We start from the raw sequence: 19507 nt of genomic DNA, 5'->3' as shown, positions 1-19507 counted from the left end.
CTATTATATCTTTTTGTAGTTTCCTGCTAGGTTTCATTCCAAATTACCTGACCTTTAGGAAGCTTTCTTGAAGCAAATTCCCATGTTGTGGTGGGACAGTCTCATCTGTTGCCTGAAAGCTAGGTCAGTGGAACACTATCCATGCTTTCTTCCTGTCCGAACGTGTGTGCCTGCCCAGTACCCTGTTCTGATATTTGCAGCACAAGAACACTAGGAGCACTCATCCCCAGGACAGGAATGCTTATAGGGTAGGCAACACCACCACCCCTAAAACCTTTGTGATCATATTTCTGCTTAACCATGGCTAGGGGAGGCAGCTCTAGGTCGTGATTAGCATTAGTGCTGATTGCTGGCGTATTCTTTCCTTGACAATGTTCTAGTTCTTAACAGGGAATTTAGTTAGAATTTGTTCTTGATTTTCCTATATTACAAATGAGATCCTGAACTTCCAGTACTCTATACTTTTTATTAGTACAGTATTATGTTGCATGTTTAGAGTTAGTTAGAAGAATGCACAAATGTAAAATTCTTTTTCAGAGAATTTGGAGGAAATTATCTTTGGCATAATGGAGCTACAGTTGTGAATGAACTTTTCCTTAGAAAGTTTCTTTTAAACCCTCTCCTCAAAACATCCTTTTTGTCTTGGGCAGGCTTAGTGGAAAAATAAGTCTGTAAATTCTTTTTGCATCATTCTCAAGCCTTTTATGCTCAAACAGTGGGGATTAAAAAAAAAAAGTTATGCATTTCTTATGTGGAATACGGTTTATACTGCAAACATTTCCCATATTATGTTTTCATCTGTGAAAGAAATAAAACAAATTTCTTAACTATCAGTTTTGTTTCTAAAAAATTGAAGTGTAACTTCTGAAAACTAAATCTAGTTTTTTACTAAAGTCCATTCTTCAAGTAGTGTGTCATTTGTTCTGATTTAAACAGAACAAATGTGCACCTCATGCCTAAACGGGCAAGCAATTTATACAGTTCAGTTATACGTATTCAATTTCCAAAGTTCTTCCCCAAAACTATTACTGGTAGTTGCTTATCTAGCACAGTTTCTTTTGGGTTAAAGTTTCCCTGCTTCAAATTAAAGGTACGGTGTTCTTTTATTCTACAGCACATGCTCAAGGAGAGTGGGGAGGGTAAGTCTCTTGGTCTTGAATTGAGTCAGTGGTGGTGATCTCCTCTTGCCACCTTTACCTTTCCTTCAGTTATCAAAGAATTTTGCAGTCTTCATGCCTGTTAGCAATTATTCAACTTTTCTGTGCCTCCTGGGGTAGGATGTTCCCTTCTTATCAGTCTTTTATTTCTTTTTCAGGGGCACAGTCTTTAGCAAGGCATGCCTTGTATCTTAAGGGTATCTTATTTCACAAGACCTTTGTGGTCTTCTTAAGTACATAATTTGTTGAGTATATCACAGTCATTAGGCACTTGCACATTTCATTGTATCAAAACAATCTTCATGATATATTACCATTTAAATCTCAGTAGCTACACTCATTTTTTGTTTCTCTTGCAGCATTTTTTTCCCTTTTTTTCTTAGGCTGTTGATGAGAGAGTTAGCATAGGTACTCTCAAGTCACTATGCTTGCTTCGAATACTTTGGAAAACCTGTAGAAAAGGAGTCGGTGTCATCATCCATTCAAGTTTACCAGAAAATACTGTCCATGTCCATGGAAATGGAGGTCTATCATGATAGGGGAGTGAAATCTGAATAGGCTATGGTAAACAGTCTGGTTTACAGAATAACTAATCTCATGTCATGGACCTTACAAGTCATGCACAGTATGATGCCTCAATTAATGGCACAAGAGAGTAATGGATCATGGTCAAATTCAAAGAATGATGAAAGGAATTCTCCATGATTCTGGTGCATTCCTGTGGGAAAGTATGCAGAAATTTTGCCAAAGTTTGTGTTATAATTGAAAAACAAGCAAGGAGGTGAATACTGTTTAAAAAATAATAATAAATAAAAGCCAGTTTAGTCTAGATTTTTTCTTTTGAGTTGTAGCAACTGTATTTGCAGTAGTCTAAACTTGGTATTAGAAAAATGGGTTAAAAAAAGTCTTAGAAACAGGGTAAACTGCTTAAATTAACAGATTTTGTGTTCACATCAAAGTATCAGTAAACTTCTGCGTATATCTTGTCTTGCAGGAAAATAGGATATGAAGACTGATCTCAAACTATTCTGAAATGGTATGCATATAATGAGCTGTAGGGTTAGAATAAGTCTGTAGGAATTGAAAAGAAAGGGATTTTTTATATATGTATTTTATGAATTACAACAGTTAAATCCCTTGGTGGAAAAATACCATTGAAACTTGGGTCTTTATTGATGAACTTGTCTCTTAAATTGTAGGGCTGTATTTGGAATTATTAATTTTTCTACCTCTTTTAGGAACCAAGAAATAATAGTGATTTCTAGGGATATCGACGAGCTATTGCAGCAGTAAAATTGAATTTAATAAAATGTTTTTAAACATGCATTAATCCCTTTAAAAAGCTAGTGATCTACTTAAGATATTTCTGTAGGAGACTTGCATATAAATTCTTTTAATTTTGTTCCTCAGACTTTTTCTTATTTGTGATTGTACTTCACAGTCCTACAGTCTCCCTCAGGTAACTGTTGCAGTCACTGCAGGAATGTTTCCTTCTGGAAATCAGATATGTTCACCTTCTTTGCAGGCAGCATAGCAGTCATTTTTCCACATGGGATAATCCTCCTGGAACAGGTGGTGAAAGTGAGGCTTCCTTTGTGCACAGCCTGTCTCCGCTTAATACTCTAGGATGGTTAATCTATATGTTTCTGGTTAAGTTTTGGCATATGTAGGACAGCACAGTCAATCATGCTGTGCTTGTTATTCAAAACAGTAAGATTTGATATCCACACGCACCCCTGCCAAAAAAACCCCCAACACATAATTGTCTCAGAAGTTCAGAAGTTTTGAAACAAACTCCAATATAGTCCAGAACAGCTACCTTAACTTCGAATCAAAGTGAAGGGGATAGTAGGAGTAATTTTAATAAGAAACTGTTAGTTATAATTAAGTAAAGATTTATTTAGATAGGTGTTTTGTTGGGTTTTTTTAAGAGAGCATTCTCTGTGTAAGTTCTTGTAAAGATTCCCTGTATTCGGTGCATGTTTGTAAATAGAAGGATTCAGAATGTTAGTAAGGTCAGGACTTGAGTTACCTGTGCAGACAACTCCTCTTAAGGATACAAACACCTTGTGCCTTAAATACAGTAACAGTCCTCTGTGGTACTAGTGTATGATCTTGTCATAAGGGATTACTGTGTGTTTGGGATCCGTATGACCAGTGATATATTCCACAAAAATACTTGAGATGATCGATTTGGCACCAGCTAATTTAAGCACATTGCTGCATTATAGTACGAAAAGAGGAGTAGTTGAAGTTTTAAGTCAAGATGAGAATTATGATTAAAACTGAGAGTTTTATTCTGAATCGGTAAGTTTTGTGTGAAATATTGGAAAAATATATTATTCCTAGGGGCTTTTTAGTGTCGAAGAATCTATGTATAGATTTGCAGCCTCAGTGATTTCTGACTGATTTTTCTGTCTTGGATGTTATGCTTTCTTTCTATCACTAATATTAACCCTGGAAAAAATGTCAAAACTTTTGCTCTTGAGTATTGGGGTGACTTTTCAGTTATCAGTTTTGGTTTGGTGATTGAGGCTATTGATATCAACCAACTAGTGCCACCTAAAGTTGTTGTACTTTTTTCATTGTAACTGACTTGTCACTGTAGATATGCTAGCCTGTTGCATACCTAGAGATTATGCTACAGCTACTTACAGGTCTGGTTTTATTTTTCAGGCTTACAAAAAGTTGTGAATTGTGTAACAGCAACGGATAGTGCTCTGTACCAAAGCTTATCACACTCAGCCCACAGAATGGATTATTTTAAAACTACATAAAACATGTATTTTTGTTATGCTTTAAGTGATATTTAGCTGCATTGCTAAAAGTAACCAGATGCTCTATAAAACTAGACAATAAATAACTATGAAGCCAAAGACCTCATTGTTCTCTTTGAGTGTTCTTTCCATCCCATCAGGTTCCTTGCAGAAATTAAGTGATAGCAGTCACCCTTCTCCTTTGTGCTCAGTTTATCAGATCTTTCTATGTTCTTAATCATTAATGCAGTTTCAACAGTAATGGGGTTGCATTTCCTTCCTCTTGACCTTCTTTTTCAAGAAAAGGAAAAAGTGTTAATTTCTTAGATTTATCCTTCTATAAAGCTTGCTTTCTTACTGGCTCTTAAGACCTATTTCTACATAAATGTGTATCAAAACCTGTTCCGTTTATTTACACTATGGGATGCCTACTGTTGTCAGGGTTAGACTCCACATGGGAGAGTATTTAAAACATACTTATTACATTGTATTGCTAGCCATAGTACGGATAATTTATTTTCTTAGTGAAAAGAGCTTTTTGAAATGCAACCTTTGCTTTACGGAGTCTGCACTTTAAAACTTGCTGATCCCTGACTTTGGTACTATGTTGGTAAATAAAAACAAATTTTCAATATTTATGCAAAATTTCTTTCATAATACCTTTTCTTTGCTAAATAAAAATTTATTTTACAGCTAGAATGAGCAAGACTATTTCACTTTGTAGGAGAATTCATGCGAGATGTCTAGGTTTCTGAGCTACATAGGTATAGATGTGATACTGGTACACTGAATCTGTCTTCTAACAATCTATAGTGATTCCACACTGCATAGGGAACAAGATTAAATTTCACTAAGAAATACTGAACTTAGTCAATCTGTAGTTTACAGCTATCCAGATCTTCTACTGCTTTAAGTTGGAAAAGTTAATACCAGAGACTCTACATTCATGTGGTGTAGTAATTTTCCTCTGTCTGTTCTTTAATCTCTGGATTCGCCCAATCATATTGCTGGAAACTGTCTTGGTTTTCTGTATAATCTCATGAAATGTTAAGATCTAATCTGTGTATAATCAATTAGGCAAAGCTAGCTTACATCTTTTTTTACGTGATTTGCTCTTCACCTAGTAATTTACTGCCTAAGCTTTCACTGATAGTTATGGTTTCTTACTACTCATTCACCTGGATTTCCTCACAGAGGAAATCCTTATGTACCTGAGAAGCTGGGGTGAATGTGCTTACAGACAAAATCTCTGAGCGTGTCTACTCAAAAGATGGTATTGTACAGCCCATCAGCTTTCACATATTCAGGTCCTGCTTTCAGTTTTTCTGGAGTAAGGTCTTTACCATAAGTATTAAGCAAATCTACCTTCTCAGAAATATCAAAGTTCCATACTTCTAGCAGGTAATACTTCCTTCTGCACCTTTTGGGTAGTAGAGAAATACTTTGGGTTTTCATTGTTTATTGATATTTTCATGCTATAACTAAAATTCCCTCACACATCACCTAATGGTTTCATAATGTCTCCATGTACTAATAGAGATATTGGAAACAAAAATGGCACCAATCTTTTCTTAGTAGTTAATCTATTTGCCTTATTTGTACTCTCTGCTTCATTGTTTACTCTTCTCTTACCTTAAGGCAGAGACTAGATTTTATTTAGTCAGGTTTTTTTCTGCAGTAAGATTTTACGTGGCATGGCTTAATCATTCCATTCCTGATTTTATGAATATAAAGATTTTTCTGTATTCATGGAAAGATTTACTAGTAGATTCCTACACTTGCTTGTACCTCAATATTGCCATTGCAACATTAGAATGCTTATTCAAATAATATTTTGGGGTTTTATAGTGTTCCCCAAGTGATTTTACAGTCTTAACTGATGAGGAAATTAATGTAAAGGGATTGCTTCCAAACCTGCTGAAGCAGAACTGTTTCAAAGAAGAATCTCTGTATTAGCAGCTGCTAAAATGATCATTATTCCTCATCATTTCCAAAACATCTTATCATTACTTCAATTTTTGTTTTACTCAGGTTCTCAGCCCATGCTTGCCTTTTGTGCATACCCACATAGACATCTCAAAATGCCATTTAAAACTTTGACCTAATAATCCCATGAAGTAGATAGGGTTGGGTTTTTTTTGTATGGACAGTGTATTTTTCCTGATAAAAAAAGATTTTGGTTAGAAAGCTCAAATAAGTGCTTGCAGTTATTCTGTGCATGCTATCCATTGAAAAATATGTTAATATTACACTGAGGAGGATTTTGCTCCCCTTAAAAAATACTGTCTTCATTGTAGTGACATGTTTATGCATAAGGTATATCTGAAAGAAGTACCTATGAACCAAAAACTTACCATGGGTAAATTAAGATGTACTAAAAGCAGTATGATTTAATTAGTACTTTCTCTAATTTCCTTTTGCTGTCTAATGTCATTGAGGAAGGAGTAAGGATAAAATGGTAGTAAGATACTCAACTTACAATGTTCTGGTTTTTTTTCTTTTCTTGCATAGGCTATCCACTCTGTGGCTTGGCATCATGAAGGAAAACAATTTATTTGTAGCCATTCAGATGGTACCTTGACCATATGGAATGTAAAATCTCCTACCAAACCTTTCCAGACAATCACTCCACACGGTAAGATGAAAATGGATGCCCACTGTGTTTGACAGCTCTTAAAACAGAGAGAGCTTATTTTTAATAGAAGTGTGTTTTGCAAACCCAAGTATTAAAAATACACTTGCAGTACAAGTAAAAAAACTTTCTCTGTCATACTAAATTCTGATAGATTTCATTAAAAAAAGTCTTTATGAAATAAGAATCCAAATCACTGCAGTTCTGTCTAAATCTCTGAACTTTAAGTTCGCCTTTCACACAATGGCATTGAACTCAAAATTAACTAATGCATATTTTGCAGGGCTTGCTTTTTGCTTGACATTACAGTCCCATATGTTGTTTAAAATACATATAAGCAAGCATCTGTTTCATGTATAAATGTGTAGATTACCATATAAATTCTTGGAAAGATTTGTAACAGAGTAAGACTAGCATCTGGTAAGATGTTCCCACTTCTCAGAAGACTTGAATTAATGTTAATCTAGGAAATTAACATTGCATGTTGTTCTTCTGTGAAATATGCTGCTGCTCTTCAAAAAAAGTTCTATACAAATGCCAGGTTTGCATGGTGTGTATGTATCTAAGTCATGTCTTAGGAACTTACTTACCTGAGATACTTAAGTGTGAATGTAATAGGATAATCTGTGACGTTACAGTTGTAGTACAAGATGCTATAGTTGAGCATCCTGGTTTGCTTCTCTGAGCCTCTAGCAAGTCCAGAGGCTCACATTTCTATTAAAGTTCAGATAGAAAAAATGCATATTTACACTGTACTCTTAATTTCTACTGACTCCATGGGAAATTGTATCTGTAGAAGCTTTAGTTGCTAATAGTCCACAGCTGAGAGAGCAGGCCTACATGTTCAAATTCAGGTCTTGGCCTTTAAGGATAACACTCAGAATAAACCTCTTTTTACTTGTAAGCTGACCAATTTTGATTGCAAAATGGTAGACACGAGATAAATTTTAAATCTTAGTGCTACTTATAATCCTCCCCTAAAAAAGTTGTGTTGGTTTTGAAAACAAATATTCTACAACACTTCAAAAAAAAACCACCCCAACAAACAAAAAAAACAAAAAAAACCCAAACCCAGACAAACAAAAAAACCCCACCAATGGAAAAAAACCCTAGACCTAAATATTCTAGGTTGTTGTATTGAGTTTTAACAAATCTTTAATGATATTATTCCAAGGCATACTCCATAATTGTCAGAGGTATTGAATATCTGTGTGTATGAATGTTCTACTCTACAAGTTGCATAGTGAATTTCATAATTTGTCATGATGTTATGGAACTGTAAGACTAATATAGGAAAATAATTCGCTTTAGGAAAGCAGCTGAAGGATGGAAAGAAGCCAGAACCCTGCAAACCTATTCTTAAGGTGGAATATAAAACAACTAGAGCTGGGTAAGACTTGTTCTGTATGCAAAATTAACATATGTAAAATAAATGCAGCTCTCTGGGAATGTAATTTGTTTTACAGTTGTTGGGATACATATCTTGATGGTGCTAAGCTATGGTAAAACAGCTGAAATAGTTTTGGTAAATCAGGTAAATTGCTGAATAAACTACAAAAACATGTGTGAACGAAGTACTATATACAAACCTTAACTTAGGTAAAGATACTGCTAATGCGTTATCTATATGCTTCTTCCATGCTACTAAACTCATGTGTATTTTTGCTCAATCTCTTGAGAATATTAAAGAAAAAAAGGCTGCTGAAGCACGGAAGACACTAAAGCACAGACCTGAAACACTGAACTTTGACAAATAGTAGCCTGATGCAAATATTCTAAATTCTGAATATGTGTTCCTCCCCTAAAAATGTTACTGACAGAAGCTTTTCTGGTAGAGTGCTGTAATTTATGCAGTGAATTGTGCCTAATTATGCACATTGAGAATGTAATGAAGCAGTAATTGCAACAAGAGGCTCAGATGGAGTTACAGTGTCTTGAGTAGCATGTTTTGTTACCAACACTGCCATTAGGATTGAAGGATTTCATGAACTGTGTGGAATTTCTTTTATTTATGATTCTGAAGTGGTTTAAAGAGTTTGAGTAAAAAGTGCAATATAAAGATAAAATATAAATGAAACTTGCTCAGCTATTTGTAAAGGTTGATTTTTTTTTTTTTTATTTTTTAAATTTTCTTTTACTTGGGGGGATTTATGTATTGTTTTAATTTGCTTTTCAGACATTCAGATTTATAGAAGATTGTTACTTGATGTAATGTAGTTTTCTATTATATGTTAGTATACCCATACATATAGTATCAGTCCTTTGTGTATTTTTATTGTTTGCTAATATGAGGTAAAGAGAAATTTAAGACTGTGGCTAACTCCCAGATGTATGAACATCTATGATCAATTGGAAAGCCATATTTTACTTGCAGCAGTCTACATCTGTCTGCATATTCTTTTCCAACTGAAATGTCAAAAGCTGATCTAAAGAAAGATACAGATAAGCAAAAGTAGTCTCAGCTTCAGCAAGTTACAATTTCTGCAATCAAAAGCCTTCTGTTATGAATAGTCATTCTGAAGGAAAAGATTAGTTTGAAGCTTGTTCTATGTAATTATAATATTACAATGTGAAAACTAGTTGACTTTTCACACAGTTTAAAGAGAAGCTTATTCTAGTATAATTTCTAAGAATACATAGCTCTTTGGGTAGACTACTTTTTCCTAGTGTGGGCTTTTGTTACACCTCTCATTTTCCAGTGTTCATCCAAACAATGTTTTGATGCATTTCAGTTTAGTATTTTCTCTCTAATGTTTTCTTCATCTTTAGTGCACTTATAAATCTGTACTGTTGTGATACTCTTCCAGAACTTCAATTAAAAAGAAAAAAAAAGAAAAAACCCACAAAAACCGCAATCTGCACTGGTGGTGAAGCAGTGCACTGAAAATCTCCATTTGTTAACTTCTACAAGTACTTCAGTTCATACTTGAATTTTCGGTTTCAATTGTAGTCTTACAAGAATTTTAAGGCAAGGCAGAACTACCTTTCAATGCTTAAAATTTTGAGTTTTCTTCTTTACCAATTGAAATTGGTTAGGTATGAACATGATACAATTTTGACTTTTAGGTAAAGCACTATCATTTGTTGTTCATGGTTTAATTTCTGTAGTGCAGAGGAGAATGATTTCTGCACAGGACCACATTTTTTCTAGCTACTGAAAGAATATAAGAAACAAATCAAACTTGCTTTTTTAACAGTCTGCACTAACGGTTCTTCAAAAACAAACCAAAAAAACCCACAAAAGAAAACAAAAAAGCTTACAACATCTTTAAGAGGTATTGTTTAATGTATATTTAAGTTATTTCACCTAACTTCTTTATTGTGAAAAACAGTGAGTTACCATTCCATGTTCACATTTTCCGTGCTCTGTATGGAACTCTAACATCTTTGTCACCTCTTCTTTCTTGCTCCTTCCTTATCCAGAGTGGTCTAGGATCTAGATTTGTTTCAATGTCTCCTAATGCAGAAAACAATTCATTGATGTGATCTTACTTGTTGTCTTTTCTGGTTCTAATTCTAATAAACTGGTTTTTTTGAGAAAAGGTGTCCAGAACCACACAGAAGGAAGGAACATAACTGATTGCAACCTGTAGTAGGGTCTACAGACACTATTCTTTCTACTTTTGCAGCTCTTATTAATCCTTTCTCACTTTTTTCCACCATTAAGTTCTCCATATTATGAAGCTGGAGTCGGGGGAAACAGGACAGTGTGAGGCTTTTTCTGGTTCTTACAGACTACCTATTTATTTTTGCAGTCTGTGGTTTTTCTGTTGCTGGGTTTTTTGTTTAAGTCTACTGCAGATAGTGCCTGTGAAGTCTCCAAAGCCAAAGTTGTTTAGCCTACAACAATAGTATGTCTGTAACTTTTATTTCTGGCTATTTAATATTGGCAGTCCTGTACGTGGGCTATGGAGTAAAAAAGGCAAGTTCTTGATATATTCCTTGAGCAAACTGGCATAATTTTCCAATCCCACAGCATAATGTCATTATTCTCCAGCCATTTAAGTTCATCTAAAATACTCTATCCCTTTTTGAAGCAGTGAGTTCCAAAGGTAGTTTACCTTCTGAGCTTCCTGATAATGGTTTCCATGTTGACTTTTATGCATACTTTTCTGTCTAAAGTGAAATTAGAGAAGCTCTTGAGCTTCCTAATGCCATTTTCCACTCCTCCAGATTCAGTCCCTTACAGTATTTACTCTGGTTGATATTAGCATTATGGTAAAATTGCCCAAGCTTATTCTTTGCTACTAGAGCTCTGTGTAGAAATTAGAGTTCAAAAGTGTCCCTGTAAACCATTAAAAAAAAAAAAAAAAGTATTGTCTTGGTAGCTAATGCAGCTGTCATTGACTAACTGTAGAGCAGTACCTCTTAGCAAGATGGATGTATATAATTGGGAACCAGGAGTTACAATAACAACAAGGTCTCCAGATAAGTAAAAGTTCTTGATCTGTTAATTTAGTTTGAACAGCACTATTTTTTTGTGTGAGCTTGTTGGTTCAAAAGCACAATTCCCAAAATGAATTTGTAATTTATCTTCACTACTACTTCAAGATTTCTAATCTTAAGCTAAACTAACTCTTGAAGTCTTTTCTACTTTTACTACTAGGGATTAACTTGACAAATTCACCCATGGTTTGAAAAGTAAGCCAACTGGTACCAATGGCCTGGCTTCTGTATATACTGTTCTGTCTCATATCCAGATTGCTAGAAACTGCCCAACATTTGACAGTTTACTTTTAAAATTGAGCAGAAACCTCCTCCAGGCTTGTGAGCCAGTCAGCTCTCAGTTGTATTATGTTTTCATACGCTGCAAGACCTAATACTGTGTTTTCTGAAATTCTTTTCAATGAAACATTGCCTCCCATGTAGTAAATTTTTTTTATAGTGTTCCCCAAGTGATTTTACAGATGTAAATGATGAGGAAATTAATGTAAAGGGATTGCTTCCAAACCTGCTGAAGCAGAACTGTTTCAAAGAATCTCTGTATTAGCAGCTGCTAAAAATGCTATATAGGAGTTCTCTAAGAGCTGAGCACTGCTTTTTGTTAAATGTTTTCTACTGTTTCACATAGGTAAAATGTAACTATCAAAGTTGGAGTAATCTCATCTATTATGTACAGTACAAATTTTTTATTCTAAATTATGTCTTTCTATTTAACATTCATGTGCACTAACCTTTTAATATGTATCACAACTGAAGGACAACACTAAATATTTAATTAGAAAACACACAGATTGTGTTCATGGTAAATCCATGGTTTCATAAAAATATTAAAAGTTCATAGACAAACCTGTATTAGTCTTTCTGGCAGACTAAAGTCAACTTTAATCTTTGATTCATCTGTGAAAAATCCATGTGACAGATCAATGTGATCTGTTTTTAGCTCTTCCATTCTTTGCTTCATAAGGATACAGACTCTGGCAAGCCTCCCCAAATCAATGTGATTACCTTGAGAAATAAAACCAGGAGAAACCAGCATGCAGTTTTCACTGTGGTGTGTGAAACTTAGAAACTGAAATATGTCACTTTGTTGTCAGTTGATCTTGGTCAACCTGCAAATCTAACAATTACTGCAAATTGTCCTGGCAGCATTATTGTTTAAAAAAAACTAATGAATTTGTGTAGACAAAAAATACTGCAATAAATCATTCCAGCACAATGAGATAGTGCAAGTCTATCACACCAGTATTTTTTTCTTCATTGACATCCTGAAAAATAGCAGCTTAAATTAAAGTTTGTCCTTTTCCTGAAATTAGTTCATGGACCTGACCATAAAAGTTTGTCTGAAGTTCCAGTATGAAGAATTGAGATTAAATGAAAACTTGGAGAAAACTTACTCCTTTTCTAGAAATAAACTTTGGGCTGCTGTTGGAGGCAGGATATTGAACCTGGTGGACCCATGGTCTAATTTATGGCCATTCCTTTGAGGTCTCTTCCTCAGCCAGCAGAACTCTTTGATGCTATCAACTTTTCAGTCATAGGGCTTTCTGAAGGATCAGGCAGATTGTGCAATAATTATAGAAATTGAAAGCTTATCTCGGTCTGCTTTGCCTTTAATGCTACAAAGACAGAGCACATTTCAGCCAAGCCTTAAACTCATGAAGGGCAGCATGTGCATAAACTAAACTCTTCATACAGTTTTCAAGAAGAAAGATGTACCTAATCTGTCACATTTGTGTTTCAAATGCTAACTAGTGAAGGCTGTTTAGACAGTAGGGGAAATATGGTGTCATAGAAAGACAAAAAATTAAAAGATCTCTTCAGCCTCTTTTTCACAATGTGTCAGGATGGTTTGGTGTGGGGTTTTTTGCCCCTACAATTTTTTTCTAGATACTGACATAGTAGCTGCTTCCAAGGTAGACATAAACAAAGGGGTAGGATTCTTACCTAAACTAAGCATAAAAGTAGATTAGAGGAATTTCATGCTCTTAAGTGCCTATTTTTCCTCCAGAAATATAACCTGGAATTTGAGGCAATAGTCAATAATAGGTGGAATTTCTTGAGCTGTGTACTTATAAACAGTCTGCTCTTTAAAAGGTGTTATGCCCTATTTTAAACATAAACAGTATTAAAATGAGTGATGACTTTTGATAATCGGGAAAGAAGAAAATACCTAGCAAAACAAATATATTCATCTTGTTTTTCAATAAATTAAATACTAAACCATATATTATGTACATATTGGAGAAAATGTGGATGTGTTTAAAAGTTTGTTTCTGTAAAGACTTTAAAAAAATTTTAAGGGAAGCCTCTAACCTTTTTTCAAGACTAGAAGAAATATTTTTGCTTTGCTATACTCAGCCATTTAATTATGCAGGAGGAGTAATCTATGGCAGGGTAGTTCCTTGAATTTTGTGCGTGGTGTTGGGGGCAGGGGGAATGTATAAAATGTCTAAAGTAAGTGTGTAATGAGACAACTATGGGCATTTATTTATCTCTTTGCTTCTTAAAAGACATTAGGTCTTTGAAGCTTATCAAGCAGCCAGTTGCTTTTCCAAGACAGTGATATTATTGTGACTGTAAAATTACGTTACACTGTTTACAAAAATGTTGATCCTTCAAAATTTAGGATGATTCCATACAGGAAGAAAATGGGACTATTTCTTCCTGATCCTGCTAGAATATTTTGTAGTATGGATAAATGGGGCTGTTGGCAAATCTGAATCTGCAGTTCAGTAGAAAAGAAACAATTCTAAAGTTTAACTAAATAAATAAAAAAAAATAATCTTATCTTTGGAAGCAGTTGCAATGATTGGTTAAATAAGCAATATAGAACAAAAAGTCTGGAAGAGATGTCTGACGTATTATAGTCTTCTAACTCTTGGGTTTTAGGTTTTGAAACACATACCCAAGCTACAAATTGCATGGAGAGCTGGTTTGCATTATTCTTAATGTATCTCTGCTTAGTGATATCTCACTGAAGCTTATAATAAGGTTACAAAATTTGCCCAGTCTCTTTTAATGTATTATCTTGGTGTGATCCTAAATGCCTCTGCTTTATTCCAGGGAGCCTTTCATCATTCTCTCAGGAGGCTTGTCATATGACACTGTAGGAAGACGACCCTGTTTAACAGTTATGCATGGGAAAAGTACTGCTGTGCTAGAAATGGATTATTCTATTGTTGATTTTCTAACCCTCTGTGAAACACCATATCCTAATGGTAGGCTTTGGAAAGATTTTTCTCAGTACTTTGACCTCTCCTCTTTGGAGTTTTATCCCATTCTTTACAATTGCCTTTCTGTTTTATCTCTGGGGATCAGACTGCAGCAGCAACATCTGTTATCTCCATTGTCTGAAGTATGTTTTATTCCCGAAGCATCATAATACAATAGTTTATTATAAAACCTATTTTGCTTCTACAAGAGTGCCAATTACTGGTTCCATGGTTTTTCCTTTTTTAATCCCAAAAGCACATGCAGACAAAAAGTAGCATTACAATATTAAGCCGTAGTTACTGCAGCAGATGTGTTCATTAATATTTATTTAAGCACATAAGACCTTTCCAGTCAATGCTAAATCTTGATTAGCATTTGTGTAGTACTCTTAACTTTTAGTGACTTTATTCATTCCAGTATTCACATGAAGTTCATGACTAACCTGTAATCTCTCTTCTGTAGAAGGGGATTTTTTTTTTATCACAGTTTAGGTAGTTGTCCCAGTTTAATAGTGCTGATGACTTCAATGTTTTTAGTTGTCAACTTCCAGCAGAGTATATAAAACTGCTTAGCTCAGAATTGAGGTCTGCCTGAAAGAGGGAAAGATAAACTTTGGAAACTCCTTCAATTTTCTTATTTTAGTGTCAAGTCAGCTGTCTTTCAATCCATTTTGTAAGCAATTATAGAATTTAAACCCCACTGAATAAGAGGAAAGGCAGTTGGGGGGGGTGGGGGGGGGGAGGAGGATGTTATTGTTCAGTAATTGGCTCTTTCTCAAGAATACTGCTTATACAAGTTCCTCTGCATGTTCCTTTTCCTGTTATTTGAGCTATTGAAATGGTTCTAGCAAATTAGAAGGGAGTTGAGAATATTGAATTAAAGGGAGAATATGGCTTCTCCAAACTTAACTTGGAGTATTCAGGGGAGTGAGTGTATAAAATATCTCCAGAAACTATAGACATCTAAGTGGCTTTTCTACTCCTGAGTGATAGAGTGCAAGGCCTGCTCACATTCTTGGGGCTGTGCATACAAGAACTACATTTACCAATAAGTAACTTTTTTCTTTCTTGTTTTCAGACTTTCAGGAACCATACGCTGTAGTTGTTCTCCTAGAAAAGGACTTAGTACTGATTGACCTTGCACAAAATGGGTAAGAATCTTGTGTAGTCCTTTTAATGGTTGCCTGCAGTGATCAGCCTGTTGTTCTCTGTTGTTCTGCTCTATAGCTTTTTAATCTACTGTAATACCTCCCTGTCCAGAACATAAAATTTTGAATATTAAATATAAGGTTTCTTCAGCAGAACTAAGTATCTGTATAGATCAACTTTTCTCAGGTTAATATGTAGTAAATGAGTAGAATATTATGTGACTTTTTCCAGGCTTGACTGACAGAAATTACTGATCACTGCTGCTTTTTAATTGTCACAGTTTATTTTGAAGTTGATTCCTTAGTGCTATGAGGGGAGCTCAGAATTTTGGGGAAGGGAGCAGGGGGAACAACTAATCAGATAATGCAGGTAATTTTGGCTGACGCTGAGTGTTGTTGTTACCACATAAATACTTGCTGATTTTATTGCCAAATGCATTGCTATCTGTTTTGCTTAAAGTAACTCAATACTGATGCAATAAATATGGTATATGTAAAATGAGAATGGTAACATCTACTTCCTGGTTTACTACTGTGGTAAGAGGTTGCTTAAAAGTAGTATCCTATTACAGTTTTCACAACTAATACTTGTCTAACCCATTTTGAGTCTCCTGTTACTTTGTCCATGGAACAGTCCTTATCTATTAAGTGGTGATTAAAAATTCTGGATCCTACAAATTTTTCTACCAAGGCTTTTGAAGTTAGTATAGGCAGTAAAAACTAACTATTAAGGGATTAGTAGCAGAGGAACCAGATGTATAAGATCTTTGCAGTGTTTCTGATTAAAACTCACCAGTGGTCAATGAATTAAAAAAATCCTTGTGAAGAACATCCTTCTAGGGTAAACAAAAACCTGTAAATATGTATCCTCAGAGTCAATGGTTATACCTTAGCTAATGAAGACTCTATTGAATTTGGAAGAAGGTCAAGTTTAGTCCTAATATCTCTGCAGCTACTGAGCAATTTCATTTAGTTTTTCCCAATGTTACATGGCCATATGCTGTATCCAAAACTTGTTTCTGATATACCAAGAGCATTAAGCTTCCAACATTCATATGTTGAAAGATGAATAAAACAAGTTTTAAGGAGCTTGAAATAAAACAGTTTGTACAAGGCTTTATTTTCTTAAGTGAAAGTTTGCAGTGCCTGAAATTTGAAGTTATGTTAAGGCTTGTTCCATTTCATTTTAAAAAATCTTCAGCGGTTATGTTTTTAGAAGACTTATGATGGTCTTTGTTACAAATGACTTGCAAAGTATTAATTGTTTCACACCTGAAAAGCAATTAATAGGGTTTTTTTGCTACAGGAGGTTTCCTCTTGCCCTGTGTCATATGGATTTATCATGTTTTGTTAAAATTGAGCCTCTTTTCCATTTCATTTTTAGAATATTGTTTTAGCTTTCCAGATAGCTCTGTATAAAGTTATTGATATGCAGAATATTTTCATCTGTAGTTGACAATTTTTCCTTTAGATGAGTTAAGAGGCTGTGTCCCTTTTGGCCCTTCTCAAAAAAAAAAAAAAAAAAAAAAAAAAGGCAGGGAGGAAACTTATGGATAGTATGCATTTCTCTGGAGGTAAATGTTCTTGGAACACAGATGTATTTACCTCTTATTATTATTGGCTTTTTTCCCTCATTAAGGCTCTGTGACTTTTCTGATGGAGGTGATGGTGGGGAGTATATATATGTGTGTGAGTGTGTGTGTGTTTGCTTCTAATTGGTAATGTAGTGTTGCTATCTATAGCTTTCAGAAAGTGATCTTGGAGTTGCAAGTAGGTTATGAAAAGTGCTGGAAGACTTTGTCCAAGAACAGTATAATAATTCAAAGTGGGAACTGGAGTCTTCCCATCTTTCTCCCTGGAAGAATAGTCTGAAGTTAGAAATAAATTCGTAGCTCTGCATTACTACAACTAGGACTTGGTAACTTCAGTTTTTCCACAGGCAATTAAGATAGTAAGCTTTTAAAAATAGGAAACTATAGGGAATAGCAGTGTTCTAGAAGTATTCTAGAAACAGTAAAAACTTTAGGTTCTGTCTAGAGTACTACAGTACCTTGATAGCATACTGGATGAGCTGTAAAGCTGCATAGTATATTTGTTCATAATCTAATTTGATATGCATTTATTTTCCTCTATATGAAAAGAACGCAAACTTAGTCTTTAGTGTTTTACTTGTGTTCCGCATTAAAAAAAAAAAGTTTTTCTTAGATTAACAGTCATCCCCTTTCATCCATTAAAGGTACCCTATATTTGAGAATCCCTATCCTTTGACTATACATGAATCTCCGGTTACCTGTTGTGAATATTTTGCCGATTGTCCTGTGGACCTCATACCTGCACTCTATTCAGTTGGCGCTCGACAGAAACGTCAAGGTTACAGTAAGAAGGTACAACATCTACTACATACGTATGTATTTGAAAAGACTGAAAATCAACAGCTCTAAACAACATAAGAGTGGCCATACTAAGACCAAAGATCCATCTGACTTGTTATTCTGTCTTTGACAGTGGCTAATAGCAGATTTCTAGGGAGGATATAGCATATGTCAAGCCTGTAGTCATGCTTTCCTGATGTGCTCCCATTGATTGCCGTATCACTGGAAGCTAAGGGACTTCCTGGAGCAGGGGTGTTGTTTATAGCCCTTGATTATTTTTTTTTTCTCTGCAGTCAATATGTCTACTTACTTTTTGAAGATGTGAAATACTGGAATCTGCAGTATCTGCAGTAATTTCAATGGCTTAACTTTGCACTGTATGATATTTTCTTCCTCAGTGTATTTGTTAATCTTCCAGGAATGGCCTATCAGTGGAGGCAACTGGGGTTTGATCACTCAGAGTTATCCAGAGATAATTATTACAGGGTAAGTGACACCATAGTGTAGTAATAACTTTCTTAGCTGATTAAGTAGAAGTGAGAATATTTTGCGCCTCTTCTAGAAACCAATGTTCTAAGAGTGGTTTGAATGATTTAAAAAATTATGTTCACCAGACAAGTCATTTGCCTAATCTTCCTGAGGTGTTAACAGGAAAGTAAAGCAAAATGTGGAGGAGAAGGTAGGAACAAAATGATAGCAGGTGTTTTACAGGATTATTATGATGTGGTATTGTGATTATGTCTGCTTGCTATCAATATATGCTGGATGAAATTTACCTTTTATTCTTTAACTTTTGGAAAAGAGTTAAGTAGTGTTTTAAAGCACGGGAAGTCCATTAAATAGTTATTGAGTTCAGTTCTCAAAGGGAAGCCAATTTTTTTATTTCAAAAAGGACAACCAAATACTTAAATCTGTTTTGATCTCTTTTTGAGACTGATCCTTCTAATACTGCTCTAAGGAGCATAAACCAAATATAATTTGTAACCATGCAGTGCATCACTGAAAGTGAGAGCACTACTCAAGTTTTTTTTAGAACAGCCCGTTAACCCTAATGAGGATTACTGTCACTTTATGCTACACATTGGAGAAACGTTGAGAGACAGTCCTGAAAAAAAGTCTAGTCATCTGATTCTTAATTTCAAGGATAAATAAACAAGTTAGGTGACTCATTTACACTGAAATACAGTACATTTAGGCATCTCCTTTACAAGTGTAACTCCAAATAAATGGCATCTTTTAAGAAACAACACATGGCAAGGTATAGCAAACTGCTTAAGGGATATGCAGGTATCTGAAATCAGTATTTAAAATCATAAATTAGTATTAGTACAGCAGAATTTCAGGGAGTTAGCCTCCAAAGGTTTTTTTAATCCCTTCTGTCCAAAGTAATTGGGGTGCATGTTTGCAAAATATCTGCTTCCAATAAATTGTGAAAATAAAGTGTCACTAAGAATACTAAAAAAACCATAATGCTAGCCATATATTTTCTAATCGGTAGCAAAGAGGTCTAACACTCCAACTAACCATTTTACCATCTTATTAATTTTTTAATATTTCATAGGCATGCTGATGGGTCAATCAAGTTTTGGGATGCCTCAGCAAGTAAGTGTTTTCAGTAGAGATTTTTTCCTGTGCAGTAGGAGTTTTCTAAACTTACTGATTTCTCTAATGGAATGTAATTGCAGATTAGTCATTCTCATTATTTCCTGCCTCATGTAAAGTCAGTAACTCCATAGGAAACTGATTTAAAATTAAATAAAGTTCACATTATTTCGTAGTTAATTGTT

General features: G+C 34.8%; 1 protein-coding gene across 11 annotated transcripts in view; it reads left to right on the top strand.

The window, feature by feature from the left end:
• The window catches only part of STXBP5 (syntaxin binding protein 5), a 118579-nt gene that overhangs the window by 55536 nt on the left and 43536 nt on the right, over positions 1 to 19507 (top strand). For all 11 annotated transcript variants that reach the window (XM_049800577.1, XM_049800575.1, XM_049800569.1 and 8 more), the window contains exons 8-14: positions 6425 to 6548; positions 7857 to 7935; positions 14052 to 14206; positions 15279 to 15351; positions 17585 to 17732; positions 18139 to 18206; positions 19282 to 19322. In XM_049800577.1, the coding sequence (XP_049656534.1) occupies positions 6425 to 6548; positions 7857 to 7935; positions 14052 to 14206; positions 15279 to 15351; positions 17585 to 17732; positions 18139 to 18206; positions 19282 to 19322 (688 nt within the window). The remainder of the gene's footprint in view (positions 1 to 6424; positions 6549 to 7856; positions 7936 to 14051; positions 14207 to 15278; positions 15352 to 17584; positions 17733 to 18138; positions 18207 to 19281; positions 19323 to 19507) is intronic.

This window comes from Accipiter gentilis, chromosome 5 (genome assembly GCF_929443795.1).
Source record: "Accipiter gentilis chromosome 5, bAccGen1.1, whole genome shotgun sequence".
NCBI classification, from domain to species: domain Eukaryota; kingdom Metazoa; phylum Chordata; class Aves; order Accipitriformes; family Accipitridae; genus Astur; species Astur gentilis.
This window is presented reverse-complemented; position numbering and strand designations above follow the sequence as displayed.